The sequence below is a fragment of the Cynara cardunculus genome (assembly GCF_001531365.2).
Source record: "Cynara cardunculus var. scolymus isolate 2C chromosome LG 12, CcrdV1, whole genome shotgun sequence".
In the NCBI taxonomy this organism is placed as follows: Eukaryota; Viridiplantae; Streptophyta; class Magnoliopsida; order Asterales; family Asteraceae; genus Cynara; species Cynara cardunculus.
In genome coordinates this window covers 6,592,273-6,609,654 of record NC_037539.1, presented here as the reverse complement: position 1 = coordinate 6,609,654, position 17,382 = coordinate 6,592,273, and the positions used below count along the sequence as shown (strand labels likewise).

The window sequence follows — 17,382 nt, the reverse complement described above, 5'->3', positions numbered from 1 at the left end:
AAATAGTTAATTTGATATTAACATTGATATATATATTTTAAATTTTTATGATATCTTTAAATTTATATTTTATTCAAAAATAAAATTATTATTGATTTCTTAAAAACACATAAAATCGTATTATAACATCGACAAAAACAAATAATAAAATAGAATATTAAAATCAAAATATGTCTTACTGCATTGTACGTGTACTCTTCTAGTATGGATGAATAACAATATTTGATGTATAAAAATGATTTTTAAAAGTATTTTTAAATATAATATAATATAATTAAAAACTATTTTATATGTCTCTTCTATTTTGGATTTTAAAAGAATTTGTTGGTCAGTCAGAGTGGCTTCGTAAAGACATAAAGATCAATGGCGTTTGGGAATGGGAGCAAGAGCAACCCAGCAATGGTTATTTGCTAACCACACATACCTTTGTGAATTGCAATGCTGTCACCTGATGCGGATCTATGAAATTATTGGATGTCGTGATTCGAATCAGATCCTACGAATCAGATCTGAAACGGGGAGATCTCTTCGCCACTGTGACTGTTGGATATCATATGCCATCTGACGCTCTCCTTTATCATCTTTTCTGTTAAATTAGTTGTTCTGATTTTGTATTAGCGCCATGAAGAAGAAGCTCGATACGCGTTTCCCTGCTGTAAGTAATTTTCCTCGCTTTTTGTTTTATGTGTGTTTTTGGCGATGCTATTATCGTAGATTATGCCTAGGGAAGATCTGTATTTCGCTTTTTAAGATTGCTGACATGTTCTTAGCTTAAAATTGATATGGGTTTTAGAACCTTGCTAAGAAAATGGCCCAGCACAAAGAGAAAAAGAGATTATTGTTGGTTTCAGAAAATATGTGAAAAGATCTTTTACCAATGTTGCATTTGAATCAGTTATGATGGTGTAGCTGTTAATTTGAATGTTTGGAACATGATTAAAGAGTAAGGTTCAGTCGTGGGTATGGAACTAGGTTGGGCTTGGTTGGGTTGGCCACTGCAGCATATACATACATTGTGTTTGGATTTGTTTCAATGTTACTTATAGAAGCTGTATCTAGTTTAATTTGCTTGTATGGTAGTGCATATCTCTAATACATATTCCCAATATGGCTCACACCAATAGCTTGGGTTTTGATCAGAACCATTAGGATAATTGTAACGTTAGGTTCAAGTTTGGTATCTTGACATCGATTTGACTAATAGGTTGGACAACCACCTTTAGTTTGTATACTTCTTTGAGCTGGGTTTTGAAGCATTTCTACACCTTGCATTTGTCTTTGTTAATTGTGTTTTGATAGTTGTACAGACTGTGGCTTATTTGTGTTCGTTCTTTACTTTTAATCTTGTTCCCATCCATGACTCCATCATGATTTGTGTCAATCGTCCAAGGGATATGATGCACCAGTTTTGCTATGGGCCATCACACCACACTATTAATCTAGTGAATTTCATTATTCATGGGCTTGGTAAAAGAAGTTTCTTTGTGACAGTACATTTACTGAATTTATGCAATTCCTAGATTGTGACCTTTAGTTGCAAAACTATCAATAATTTAACTCATTTTGAGATACATAGTACTTAGGTAATTCTGTAATTATCTCTAATAAGACAACTTTTAGGATAAATTTTTGAGCTTTTTTCTTTGTTAATAAGTATTGAGGTTCCAAGAGAAATCTTAAATGCAACACCTGGAAACAAAAGGTTTGGTGAACCAAGTTCTAAGATGTATTTTGTGTTCCCTGGCCAGACCACAAACTAAAACGATCCATTTCTATGCATTTATCAGAATTTAAGAGGATCTGGAATTTACTCTTTTTCAAGATGGAGCATCCTTTTTAGCATGTAATACAAAAAAATTCGTCTTCTTCCTAATCTACTATTGATCATTGGCATGTGGCTTTTTCATGCCCATAAAGCACACACAAAGGCCTTGTAACTTGTTAGATAAGTCTCTCTCTTTCTTATTGGTTAGGTAGCTCTCATGATGCACACATATTTTTCTGGTTTTTAGTTCATTGAAAAAAGAAAACTACTAGAGTATGGAATTTAGATAAATGATGGATAGAAAAGGAAACTTGACAGGAGATTTTGCAGGGCAAAATATTCCATTCAAAACTAGACATGCTTTACAAATGAGAGTGATAACCTTTGTAGTTTATGTCTTGGTAGCTCAAATTCCAAATTCATACAACTTATGAACTACACTTTTAACTAGCATTGAGTAATTAACCTCTAATGATTCCAATTTCCAAATGCTTACACTTTCAGTTAGGGTAGTGATCTTTTATAACTTTCTTATCGTCACCCGTAAGCTAATCAAGGTTTGTTTTTTTCCTAGTGGATTAGGAGTGTCTAATATCCTTTGTGATCAATACGAGGTTAGGAGTGTCTGGTATCCCTTGTGATAACCCAAATGTTAGTTTATGTTTGTGACTCCTTCTGTACTAATAGAGGAAAGTTGATTCTTATAACTTGTAAGTGCCCTTAAAACTCCCTTGTGAATATAGTGCTTCAAGTCGAATTTTTCTTAGTTCCATTGTAGATCATAGCACCTATCGACCTAACGTGGTCTACTTCCTCGAGTCAATATGGAAGTCAAGTTGATTCGGTTGGTGGTCAAATCAGTTGATTTGCATGAGGGACTCGGGAATACCAAAAATTGGATGTGAACATTTCGTTTGCTTAGATCATGCAACTTGTCATGATCTTTGTTGAATCATAGAGTCGAACATAATTAAGATGATAAATTGATAAACCCATAAGATTAGAGTGGATTGAATTCTTATCTAGTTCTTAGTTAGACATTCTTTTGGGTGGGTAGAATTTGTTCTAAGAGGTTTCTGTTAATAACTTGATATTTACGGTATACTGGCCAATCTTAAGTATTCTGTTACATATTAAGGCTGTTTTGGCATTTTATAAATGTGTGCACAGTTGGACACTTTTTTTTTTTTTTTGTGATACTAGGGGCTGTTTGGTTAGTTTTCCATTAGGTTATGTATGGATAAAATTGTGTTTAATTTGTCTGTATAGATAGGGAAGGTTTTTGTTTGGGAGGGATTTTTCATAGAGGGAAGGACCGTGTTTCTTAATTGGGAAGGGCAGGTGTGGAAAAAACTTGGCTTTCTGCATAAAGCTCCCCCCATAGAAGCTTACTGAATAAGTCACTTTCTATATCATTGGGGCTGTTTGGCAGTTGCTGAATGATTTATGCAGAATAGTTAAGAGGTCAGAATGGTTAAGAGGGTCAGAATGGTTAAGTGCTGAATGAAATAATGTTGTTTGGTAACTGTTCTCTGAATGATAGTAAAATTACCATTTTAACCCTTTGAATGATTTAGTACTGAATGAAATAAAGCTGTTTGGCTGATATCTGAATGAAACAATAATTTTACAAAAATAACTACAAATTTCATATTAATCCAAACAAATGTAACATTATTAGTTTGAAACAAGATTTCATATTAATCCAACCAAACATAATTTCTCGTAAACTTTTGGCTCTCGTTTTCACTGCAAGATTCTTCAACCTTCTTTTTCCTTTTTCTATTCACATTTCCATGTGCCTTTGATGTGAAATTACTATTATGGGTGCCATCTGTTCCTTTAGAAGGAACTTTGGTCTGTTGGGGAAACACAGGAACTTGGTGGCTTTGTGCAGCACCTTGGACGTTTAATTCATATGCGGAGAAGGACTTCTTGCAMCTTTGACAGTGAATAACTTTGTTAAGAACATCATCTCTATAGAATTGATACCTAACCGAACARAAAGGACAAACTGTCCAGAAAGTTGATCGATTCCCAGTTTGTCCCCGCTGTTGTGAGAACTGTAAAAGTGATAATAGCAATCTTCAAAAAAACCCATCTAAATAGTTGATCTAAACAGAAGATCTATAAACAAAAAGTTATAGCAATCTTGATGTAAAAGTGATAATAGCTTCGAGAGATGTAAATAGGGAAAAGAGGTCACCGGCGACCGGCGATGGAGCGTCGAGAAGCTGTGGAAGGTACGGCAAGTTACCTGATAAGAGGTCACCGGAGATGGAGCGTCGAGAAGCTGTGGAAGGTGCGGCAAGTTACCTGATAAGAGGTCACCGGAGATGGAGCGTCGAGAAGCTGTGGAAGGTGCGGCCGGCGACAGAGGTGTGGAAGATGGAGGTCACCGGCGATGSAGGTCACCGGCGATGGAGGTGTGGAAGATGGAGGTCACCGGCGATGTGGTGAAGGAGACGATGAGAGTGCGTTGGTAAACCTGTGGAAGGGCGATGTGGTGAAGGAGAGGATGAGAGTGGGTGGGCTGGTAAAGGTATGGAAGGGTAAAGAGGGAAAAGAAACAATCTGAATGGTTTAGCATCGATTCACCCTCAAAATGGTTAAGAGCCTTGGGTAACCATTAAGAGGCTTTTTTTTTTTTTTGCCAAACATGCCTCACCTCTGACCGATTAAGAGGCTCCCTCTTAATGTCACCATTAAGAGGGAAACAAACAGCCCCTAAGCCACTACCAAACAGTAATGTAGAGCTGACCAAATAAGCTGTGAGTCCCATTAAGCTCATTAAGCTGCTAACAAACATGCCCCAGGTCTAATAACTCCACTTGATAAATATGTTCTCTATGTGTAGATTATGGTTTGCTTCACATACACACATATATGTATAATGAGTGTACATGAGAGTTTTCTCCTTATCATCCTTGAGATGCCCCAGTCCTCGCACTATCATTGGTGAGTTTCTCATATCCTTTTGTTTCTTGGTGAGGTGCCTAGAATCTTTAGTTACCTTTTTTTGTCTTTTATGCCTTCATGTGTCCTGCGCCACATAGTGGAATACTATTGACTGAAACGAACACATCCATATCTTCTAGTGACACTAATGGGCAAAACTAACTTGAAAGGGAAATGTTAAATTTCACTTGGGACATTCCATAAAGGAAATTGCTGGAATTAGTTTAGGTCGGTAGGAACGAGGAGATACGAAATTATTTGATCTCGTTGACTAGGAATTGATCTTGATATTTATGTTCTTATATCGTTAGGTAATCATAACTATACTATGAATCAAATTTAAAAAAGCATACAGAATATTTCATGTTAACTTTTAATTTACAAATTATCTTTATTCAAGAGCTCCTAAGTGTCATGTTGCAAGTGGAGTCGCTGATCATGAATGAAAGAAATTGAGTCGTTTCTGAGCCAGTCATGGACAAGCATGATAGCACTCACTTGTGTGCTAACTCATACTCCTTAGGTCCATGTTACAGCTACATTTTCTATGGTTCTCTGTAGGTTCTCATCCCTTAATAGGTTTCTGTCACCTACATCCAAAAATCAGTTCTCCACTCTACTTGTTAAATTCACATGGAGTTCAGAATTCTTCAAAATCCTAGATTATATAAATCATCTCCCAACAGAATGGGAAAAATCATGCCTGTATCAGCAGGACTGGAGTGAGATTTCTCCAGTTCTGAGCTTATTGAATAAAATATGAGACTCAGGAGAATTGAATTTATATAAATGGGCAAAGAGAGGATATTTGGTGTGAGATAATCTAATTGAAAATCTGCTATGAAATGCAGTGATTACTTGCCTTCAGTGCCATGTCATATGTAACTACTGCCTATGTATTACTACAAAATCTTTGGATTGAGACTTTTGTTTTGACTACAGTAGCACCTAAAATGATGACAATTTTATGGGAGTTTTGTGTATGTACTGTCATCCAATAATGGTTTGCTTATGTATTTTGAGAAATAGTCATTTTAAGGATTTCTTATCTTACTAGGTAGGAAGCGGTGTAGGCGTGTAGCAAATTCAATGAACATCAATTTAGTTAGTACTTAGTACAGGAAATCACTTGTCCTGCTCTTTATGCATGACATGATTGAATTAGTGGTCATAAGATGCACCAAAGCTGTGCACAATAAGTTAATCTACCGTCTCTTAAATATGAAGTCAAATATCACTTTTTAGTGGAGATCTGTATTCTGCTGGGCATTTTCTACTGCTACTCAAAGCCTGTATTTTTGTCAAGTCTTGCTCCATTGCTCCCTTGTATTTTGTTTCTTTGATTGTTGCTTAGGTCAAAATTTGAGAAGACTTGATTGAAAGAGTATAACATGCTAAAACTACCATCATATAGCACCAAAAATGGTACCTAATTTTGTTTGTGTACCGTCATTTACAATAGTCCTGCTGATGTATTTCGAGAAAGAAGACATTCCAAGGATTTGTTATTTTACTAGGAAGTGGCCTAACAAATTCATCAGACATTAGTTTAGTTAGCAAAGTAGATCTTAAGCTTTGTTTTTTATGTAGTTAGAACTTATAATCTTTGGATAAGATTTCATTAGCTGTTATGCACAGAAGCTGAACAACAACACAACCATAACAAGACTTCTATCCCAAACTAGTTCAGGAAGGGCTAAATATAGCCGAAAGAAATTATAAAGCGATGCAACCCAAAATCAGTGACAGCTTTAGGGTTTTTGGGACATGGATGGCTTATTTCTATGCACTCTGTCCATTGCCAATTCCTTTGGCATATACCACTCTAGAACATTTCTCTTCACTAATTTTTGCCACGTGTTATATGGTTGCGATCTTCGCGATCTTCTCCTAATGACTTCTTGATACAAGTTTTCTTCTCTACTGGGTGTACCCGGATGTCTATGTTAGAGATATGACCAAACCACCACACACGGTGTTGCATTAGCTTCGTGGGTATAGTGGTTGAAATTGTGATAAGCTTGTGTATTTTTATGTGATCAACATGATCTGTTGATGACTTGAAGCTGAAAGGTAAGTTCTATAAGATGGTGGTAAGACTTTTTCATAGCAATACCTAACCACCTTTTTCATAGCAATACCTAAACTAACACATGTCTTCCTCCTTTATCTTGTCATGGGACAAGCTACCTAAGATTACGTAGGTGGAATTGTACTATAACTTAATTGATTGTCTATTGATATTGATATGAAGCCGATTTTCTTTTTCTTCTTTAGAAGAGGTCTATGAATTTTGTACTGCTACTTAAGGTCTAGCTTGAGGTGTGAAGTCTTGTTTCCTTGTACCCCATTTCTTCGATTACCACATGGTTCAATATTTTCTAACACAGGTTGGATTACATAAGATAATGTGCTAAAATTACCGTTCTTTCATCAATTGGGGTGTTTCCTTGGGTAGTGAATTTTAGTAAACTAAGTGTTAAGATTGGTTCCTTCAGAAAAATGGTGAGGGACTGCTTCAGAGAAACTTGCTATATCTATATAGGTGGTCTCCTAAGGTGATTTTTTCATTACACCATGGTGGAATAGTGAACTAACTGAGTTTATCTCTAGCTCAAGGTGTTTCTATGTTACTGTTTACTTTACCAAACACCGCAGACTGGTTAAAAGAAATATATACATGGATAATAATAACTCAAATACGCACTGTGCATAAAGAAGTGAAAAGTTATTGAAGAATGATGTAATTTATCGTTCCTCCTGATATTTTAAAGTAATTATTTGCAGTCTCGGATAAAAAAGATAATGCAAGCTGATGAAGATGTCGGAAAAATCGCCATGGCCGTACCAGTTTTAGTTTGTAAGTTCTTAATAGCCTTTTAGGCTTTATATTAGCCATGCGGTGTTCTTACTCTTTTGTAATATCATGCAGCCAAAGCTTTGGAATTGTTTTTGCAAGACCTTTGTGATCGTACATATGATATAACTTTGCGCCGAGGTGCAAAGACTGTTAACTCACTACATTTGTAAGTCCTCCTTCAAACCATTTCTTAAACCACATTTTTGAAATTGAATCCTGGGGATTTAGGGTTTGCAAAAAGCATTTTTGGTTATATAATCCATTACATTGTATTGTTGGTGATATGGGAGATGCATTTTAATATATTTATGTTGAAGTTAGCTATAGACAATTTGTTTAAACGTATTGGAATGATTTAGTCGAAAGAGATCTTATCTGTAAATACAACACTTCTCTTTCTAATGAGCTCCAATCGCTGATATGTTCATAGTTCTATAAGTACATATGTATTTCCCCTCTGTGTAAAATGCAGGATGAGAGATGGTTTTCATATGATAAATCTGATCGATTCAGATCCAAATGTTTCTCAGTAACAGGCTATGCGCTAGAAATAGGTACCCCAAGTGTTGGGAAATGGCGCCCAAATACACACACAAACAAGTCAACAGTAAAGTAAATTGCAGAAAAATAAAGAACACACAGGATTTATGTGGTTCACTTGATTAAGTGTGATCAAGCTACTTCCACGGCCACACTAGGAGGTGTATTATTGATTACAAAGTTGGGGCTCACAATTAAATCAGTTTATATTTATAGAGTCGAAACTAGGTCAAGTTCCCATGTGCTGGACCCCAAAACTGAAATTTTCTTCTGCGACGCTTCCCCTAGAGGGTCAATGAGCTAAACGGCAAAACTAATGTTCCATATTAGAGAGTCCCTCCTTTTTTACAAGTGTTGCTACTGTTTAACGTTTTTGTTTGCTTTCCACTGTCCTTTTTGAATATTGTTTGATGTTGAAACACATCACATTCTATTTTTATTTGTTTAATTCAGAAAGCACTGTGTGCAAAGCTACAATGTATTTGATTTTCTGAGGGAAGTTGTCAGCAAGGTCCCTGACTATGGTCATTCTGATGCTGGTCTTGATGATCGTACCATGATAAAGAGGAAGTAAGAATTCTCTTCCATTCTCTGCTTCTTTTACCAAGTGGGTTATTCATAAATTGTTTTTCGTCGAGGTTATTCTGTGGAATTACTAAACTAATAAATATAAATTCAATGCATTTTCTTCTTCCAGGAAAGCTGCTGCGGGTGAAATGAATGAAAGTGATGAAGAGTTGAAAAGAAACAGGATGGTAAAAGTCTTTTCTGTTAGATTTTCCAACATAAATCATGTGTGCCTTATCCACATTCTCTTTAGAAATGGGTTGGATTAGGCATTGTTACATCCTAACAATGTAACCATTACTTTTATCCCCTAACAATGGTGAACTTAAAACATGAAGCATTAATAGCAAGTGATCGTAGAGGGTGTTTGGTTCATTTTAAGGAATGAGAATGAAAATGAAAATGGGAATGCAGGAGAATGGAAACAGTAATGAGGACCGCATTGATGCTGTTTGGTTAAACTAATATAATCAGTGAAAAATTGTTTTGTTTAATATTTTTAATAGAAATATATTCGTCCAACTTGAAAATATAAAATATGTTCTATCCAAGTTTTTGAAAATATAAAATATGTTCCATTCAACATCGAGAGATGGCTCAGCGGGATTAAATTTTCCATTCCCCCCAATTTGGTCAGGTATGAAAGTTAATGGGTTTAAGGTAATGGACCCATTATATTATATCAAACAAAACCACAATTTTCATTATCATTCTCATTCCTTACCCCTCGATACCCCGAACCAAATATCCCATTAGTTTTCCCTTATATGGTATTTACAAGTGAATTACTGGATGTTTCTAAACTCGCATTGAATTTCGTGTATTTTTATCCCATTTAGACATAAATCTTTAGCAAATCTTTGCTCTTCAAACATTATTATTGATTATTTAAACAGAAGTGGCATCTATGGATTTTCCACACAAGCCTTTGGCTCAAGTCCAGGGTACGATGCAACCTTCGAAGTTATTAAATCTTAGGTCCATGAGTCGGATCCGGACACAACCTTAAATGGCTACAACTTGGGCCATTGCTCCATTCATATGAGTAACATGCAAGCACTAGCCTTAAATTTACATCCTATGCATGGGGCGCAAGCCATCACTTAAAGCGATCCAATCCATTGGGTCTATGACCCATCATCTTAAATGATCCTATCCTAAACATGTTTTCAAGCAACATATGGTATTTTGGTCATAATGTGGCCGCATGCATATATATGGATGGTTGCAATCATGTTGGTAGGTCTTAGTATACCGGAAAACCAATCACATACAAGTTAGTAAGTTGGCATTGGTCGGTTGGAGTCCTGATGCACCTGAAAGGTTGCAGCTAAGGCAATTGATAAGACCATAAACATCCTTCTGATCTTGATAATACATTTCATATATACACCCTCCACCAAGAAAAGGAAGTACAATGATTCATGGGATAATAGATCATTTGTATATTTCATGATAGTTTTCATCAGGTTGGCATGTGAATCATTAAATCATTTAAAACACATACTAGTGTATTACTCCCTCCGTCCCTGAATAAGAGTCCATGTATTCATTTTAGTTTATAAGTGTCCACTTCTAACAAGTGCCTGCTTTCCAATTCAACCCGTAATTATGGGATGAGTTAATTAAAAAGTATAATAGTTACACTTCTCTAAAACTGTGCGTCTTTTTCATCGTGGACATTTATTTTGGGACGGGGGGAGTAACTCTCACCCTTTCTATAGCTATTTATTTACTAAAAGTGTCTTCCATTTGTTTTAGGTATATTTGTTTAGATGAAGGATCGTGTGAGGATAGGAGTTAAGATGAGAAGCGTAAGAAGGGATCTAGACCCTTGATCACTTTTAATCTCACCCCCACCCCATGAATTGTGCTTATCACGGGAATTGATCCAGTGCATCTTGGGTGCACCACATTAGTGTTCATCTTTGATCAGGATTGATCCAAGGATGGAGATCCCTTTCTTACCTTTCTCACCATAACTTCCATTCTCACCGGAACCTAACCCTAGTTGTTTATATACATGATGTCAATGTGGATTAATTTTGCCATCTTGGCTTTAGATCAAGCTGGACTGTCACTGAAAACACATTATTTCGTACAGAATGAAGCAAGGCAAACAAGCAGCAACGGTAGGGGCAGAGGCCGTGGTAGACCAAGGGGCCGAGGGCGTGGTAGAGGATCAGCAGAAAGAGAGCCTCCCCAGATGGAAGTAGAACCAGAATCCCGCACATCATTGATTCAGCAGAGCAGCAAGCAGGGTATGAATCTACAGGGGGAAACCACCGACAATTTAGAGTCAAGTAAGTCCATGAAAGGTGAATTAGCTGTCGGTGATGGTGCCACCACCGGTGGTCGGGACTTTGATTTGAATGCTGGGATTGACGAGAATACGGAGAAAGTTTCTGATGCCTTAGATGGAGGAGCTTCCGTACAACCACCAACACCACCACCACCACAGCCAGTTCCTGGTACAGGTACTGGCTGTTCGTCATCAGCAGAACCTGCTGAACTTAAGCAAGAAGATTATCTCGGGTTGTCACTTTCAGAAATGGACAGGATGGCGATTGATACCCACAATCTGGCACAAATCAACTCGAGGTTGGAAGAGGAAGACGAAGACTATGATGAAGAATAATACACCCACCAGGCTTCTTTGGGTGCTATTTGGGTAAAAAGCATACTTAAAAACACATATAAGCAAGGCTTAAAGATGCCCATTTGTTTCTTTTTTATGCTCTGTTCTTTACTTTCCGGTATTTCTGTATCTCATGTTTGTTTAGCCAGCTGTATTTACCCTAAAATGTCAACAAAGTACTGCAATTAACATGGTAATTTCTATGATCCCTCAGGAAGCACAGAGTGATTTCTTTTTCCAGCTCAAGAAATCCAGCATTTAACGGGCCTTTTCCATGCTCTATTTTGGATCAAAAGGCCCTTTCTGATCTCTTATTCATTAGAATTATAAATGATCGATGCTCACATTCTGATCTGTTTTGATTTCTTGAAGCATTCTCATTCCTTGAAGAACTGAAATGATGAATTTGTGACCAGAGTTGTAAGCCTTCTGAAAGTCTACTTTTTATTACCAGGGTATGCATCTGATCTCTTCATTATGCCATTACTTATTAGCTAACTGTTTGATCCCTTTTCTATATGTGCCATTGCTCATTAAATAATAGCGTGATCATACACGAAAGTGTTTTTGGTTTATGCTAACAAAGTGATTGATAACCCTTTTGAATCTGGTTGCCGATACGTTAGATATGGTTTTTATACAGGGGTGTTAAGGAGTTGAGCTTTATACTTTGATTATATGATTTATGAACACATGAACATGTTTGGCTCGAAAAAGGGTATGCTTGAATGGCTCGGCTCGGCTAGAAAAATTTACTCGAGCTTTTGAACAAGCTAAGGCGAACATTGGTGTTATGGAGCTCAATAATTGTCGAGCTGAAGTGGATCTCGAACACACACTATAACTCGTTTAACTTGACAAGTCGATCCGAGTCGAGCCATTCAGGCATACTCTTTTTTGAGCGAAACATGTTCATGTGTTCATAAATCATATAATTAAAGTATAAATATTATTGAGGTCGCGCCAAAAAGCAAGCTAATCGATCTTGAGTTTGAGCCTATAAACGAGTATGGAGCTCGAGTCCTACTGTGAAATAGTTATTCAAGCTCGAATCTGGTAATAACTATTTCACAGTAGGGCTCGAATAACCTGCAACTCAACTCGTTAGCAGGATTTTCTATCAAGCTTACTAGTTACTAGGCCACTTACAGTTTGCAACAGTAATCATGATTGTTGGTTTGTTTTTACACCTGATAATACACATCAATTCTGTTCTTTTTATCATTCATGGATAATATCTATTTGTTAATATGATAATTAATTTAATATTTATTTAAAACCCTTTTACTAATTTAGATATTTTGGATTCTTAATACTTGCACTAAGCCTCTGTTTTCTTAACAGTGATCTTGATTTGATATTTCTAAGGGGTCGTTTACTAAACACTTGCTCAGTAAGCGCGCACTGGTAAAATTCAACACTATCACTTACTTACCGGGTGAGATTTTAGTTTAACCAAAAGGCATTATATGCAACAATTTATCCGGTAAGTGCTAACCGTGGTAAGAGTCGTCACACTCACTTGTCAGGGAAGACTCTTGGTTCTTGCCTCGCTCTTACCGGGTAAGATTCTTAGTCCTTACTATATTTATCTAGTAAGGTAATATGATTTGGTAAGCGCTTACCCGGATAAGCGTTGGTAAACGGACCCTAACTCTTGCTATATATATATATATATATATATATATATATATATATATATATACACTAACTAATAACACCAAACTCAAATCTGATATCTGGTTTTATTGTGCATGTGAAAGGAGTGATGTGTTGGTATTAACTAAAGTTATAGGTGGGTGATCACTATTTGATTATGGTCTGGTGGCTATGAGTGGATCCTTTCCTTCTCAATATTGAATTTGTCTGTCTAATATCTCAACCTTGATGGTGATTGTAGAAAGTTCTCTTATGTAAATTGTAATGAGAATTGAGATAAATTGAGGTTTTATAATCATGCAAGATATTGCATCCGGAAGAGATTTAAGATAAACAATGAATGTAGTTCACTATTTGAATTCATGTTAATGTTATCATTGAATCAGAAAGTTAATTACATCCATATTATTTTTCTCAAGACTCTTCCAAATACAATATCTTGTATGTTACAAAACCTCGATTTATCTCAAACCTCTCATTAAAGCTACAATTTGCACACAAGTTTTTTCTAGAATCAAGATGAAGGAGGAGATGTTAGGCCATGGAAGACAATATGAAGAGGGAAATGATCAACCAATGGGAAACCAAAGTTGACATGAATTCTAAATTTACACAATATTGTTTTTGTGGTCTAATGTCTCTAACTTATATAGCGATTGTAGAAAGATTTCTTATGTAAAGTGTAGTTGGAATGAGGATTGAGATAAATCGAGGTTTTGTAATAATGGAAGATATTGCATTGGGATGGGATTTAAAGATAAACAATGAATTTGGTTAACTATTTGAATTCATGTTAATATTAACATTGAACCGGAAAGTTAAACTACATTCATTGTTTTTCGTTAAATCTCTTCTCAATGCTATCTTGCATATTACAAAACCTCGATTTATCTCAAACCCCATTACAGCTAAAATTTGCACACAAGATTTTTCTAGAATCAAGATGAATGAGGAAAAACAATTTGGCGAGGGAAATGATCAACCAAAATCTGACATGAATTCTAAATTTACACAACATTGTTTTTGTGGTCTAATGTCTCAACTTATATAGCGATTGCAATAAGATCTCTTATGTAAAGTGTAGTTGTAATTAGGATGGAGATGCATTGATTTTGTAATCATGCAGGATATTGCATATGTATATGTCTAGTATCTCATATTTGATAATACACATGATATATATCACAATGTGATTGACCGGTGGTGGATCTATGATTTTTGTTCAGTGAGGTCACCTTTAGGGTAGACTAAAAACCTGCAAAATCGTTCGATGTGTTTTTAACTTAATTACAACGTTTTCGAAGGAATTTTAAAGTTTTTTGGTTGATTTCGAATAATTTTTTTGGTTTTTTTGATCGATTTCAACAGATTTTTTTGGTTAGAATAACAGAATAATTTTAAAGTTTTTTGGTTTTATTCCATATATTGATGTCACATTTTAATTATTTAATTTATTTAATATCATATTTCTTAATTATGTCATTAGTTACCATTTTGAAACAAATTCATAATCAACTTTAAACAAAAATGATTGTTTCACATATAAATTTTAAATAAAATCATTGTTTCGCCTATAAATTTTCTAGTTTTACTTATGAACTTTAGAAAACTTTTGGAAAAACAAAATTCATACATGAACGGAAAGAATTTTAATTACAAAAATAACCAAATTTAAGGGATAAATGAAAGAAATTTAATTTCAAAACTAACTGAATTAATCTTCAAAAAACAAATCACAGTTTGTTCCAATATTGCTCTTCATTTAGTTCATTTCTTCTTTCATCAATTTATAATCTCTAATTTAACCATAACCGTTGATAAAAAAAAAAAGTGAACGATTTAAATGAGTTTGTAAAGTTAATACTAATTAACTGGTCAGCAAATGATAATACTTCTATGTATATATAATATTTATAATTCATATAATACAATACACATTAGTTAACTTTTATTTTTCTAAAAAAAATGAAAATAATATATAAAAGTAATTTTTTAATAACCATAGGAAGGAGTTAAACCTAAACGTTTTTACAATCTATGATAGTTATTTTGCATTTTTTGAAATTCTAGGAACAGAAAGTGTTGTAACGAGATAAATAAGGGACCACAATGGTAGTTTACTCTTTTAATTAAATCACTTGAAAACCATTTTCCAATTAAGTTTATGGGCTTGATAGATTGGGCCGGAAATTGTCTGGGCCAAGGGCTTGGGCCTTAGTACAAGAAAGAAACACATTATTTTGCCTTTTTATCGGTGTTCAAAAAAGCTTGCCGTAACAGTTGTCGTGGCTTTAAGATTTGTGTTTCTCGCCAAATTAAGCTTGTATCACATTATAACCTAATGCGCGGTTTTTGTAATGCAATATTTGATTTTTCTTATTTTTTTTATGTCTTGTTTATTATTTTCTAATGTATAATATAATTTAAATTATTTAATATCATTGACTCATTAAGTAACAGTAGAAAATATATGTATAATAATTTATATGATATAAAGATTTGCCGTTATAAGACAGGTCTTGAAAAACGCTGCAGTCTTGCCATGGAGTGGCTCCTATAACTTAAGGTTTGAACTTGCTGTCACACCATGTCTCACGCCATTTAGTCCTATGTTGTTCCACCTTTTTTGGTGGAACAAAAATTATCCACTTTTGTCCCATCAAATTTAAAAATAGTCCCACCTTGTCCCATGTAATTTTTGTCCATGGCATGCCAAACATGGGACTATTTTTTTTTGTCCCGTCCCGTCCCGTCCCGTCCAGTCTGCATATCAAACGCACCCTTAAGACCTTGCTTTTTATTTATTCGTGATTATTGATTAAAATAATTGACTAAAATCATTTCAAAATATTGCAAATCAGCCCTCAAGTTTCAAGCTTCATGATTCTGCCCTGCTATTATGTAATCGACTTTTGAGTCCAATCCTTGAATCATCGTAAATTGGACTTTTGCAACTTTTATTTACTTCAAAATTCAAGAAATTACAAGAATAACCCTGGAATGTTAACTTATAGATAAGGATGGTGATTTGCCCCGACTCGGTTAGGAACCCGACTCATCCGACCTGAATGGGGACGGGGATTCCCCCCTAAAACGGGTCCCGGGGCCAGGGATCCCCGGTAGACTCAAACCGGGGCCAGGGGTTGTTACTCAAACCGGAGTTTGGGTCGGGGATCTTTGTTAGATTCAAACTAACGTATATTCTTTATGGGGTTTGATCGGGATTTGACAGGGGACGGGATGTTAATCCCCATACTCGTCGAGGACTGGGGTCGAGGGCTGTTACTAAAAACCGGGACCGGGGTCGGGGATTACAAAAACCCTTCCCGTCCCCACCCCGTTGCCATGCCTACTTATAGATTTTGTCCATATTTATGAGAAAATGATTTTATGGAAATTAAAGAAAATATTTTGGATGTAATGAATTATAGTCTTTGAAATTAGTTCAAAGGAGATTGATTATTAACGTTTTGATTATCGTCACTCGTGGGGGTCCGACCAATCAACTGGAAACACATCGGGACTATTGTTCACTATTATTAGGAAACACATAAATGTTTAGTTATACTATTATGAACCCTTCCTCTTTCGATGTTGTTTTTGCAAGGATAATTTTGTTTTTTTTAAGAAAAATGAATTGAATTGAATTCATTCTCAATTGTGATGGAACGACCAAATCCACGAATGATGGAATATATGGAATTCAATTTCATTCTATAGGTAAACCAAACTACTTAATGAAATTTAGTCAACATAATTGATCACTCCAATTCCTTTGAAGTCCTTCGAAATCCTACGAACCGAACGCCCCCTTAGTCTTCAGAAGATTTGCCTTCTAGTTAGTCTTCAAAAGTGAAGGCTTGCCTTCTGAACTTTGAATTAGGGCATACCGTTTAGCGGGACCCACCAGAAGGAGCTCTATTCCTGGACCCCGCAAGGGGACAGCCTCCTTGACCCCCTGTTTTGTGACAATTTCAGGTCTAAGTGTGCACTCTACAACTCCTAACACATATTATAACTTGACTATAAACCCTATCAATCTCATGTAAAATCACAACTACACCAAAATAATTGATGATACTAAAATCACCAACAACATTTTAAAAGGTATATGTATGCTTCACTGAAACAGTTGCTTTACTCTTTGGGATGGAGGTCAGATCTTCATACATCAACCCCTTCCCTCCCCCCCTCCCCCAAACACCTTAACATGGTGGGATATACTGGGCTTGTTCGGTTTGGTATGCTCCATGTAATAAGGGAGTGGGAATAGTTAAATCTAACAAATCATTGTTTTTTCAAGGGGAGGATTTGAATCTGAGTAATGGATACTGATAAATCAGCTAAGGCTGCACCAAGTAAGCTCCAAAAATGCAATAATTTTCTTTAAACAAA

General features: G+C 35.6%; 1 protein-coding gene across 1 annotated transcript; it reads left to right on the top strand.

The window, feature by feature from the left end:
* The first annotated feature begins 353 nt into the window (after positions 1 to 353).
* On the top strand, positions 354 to 11,547 carry LOC112523078 (dr1-associated corepressor homolog). The gene is made up of 6 exons (XM_025132518.1): positions 354 to 655; positions 7,511 to 7,583; positions 7,656 to 7,749; positions 8,577 to 8,693; positions 8,821 to 8,878; positions 10,795 to 11,547. The coding sequence occupies exons 1-6, from the start codon at positions 623 to 625 to the stop codon at positions 11,326 to 11,328; spliced, it is 909 nt and encodes a 302-aa protein (XP_024988286.1). The 5' UTR covers positions 354 to 622; the 3' UTR covers positions 11,329 to 11,547.
* Positions 11,548 to 17,382: the final 5,835 nt, after the last annotated feature.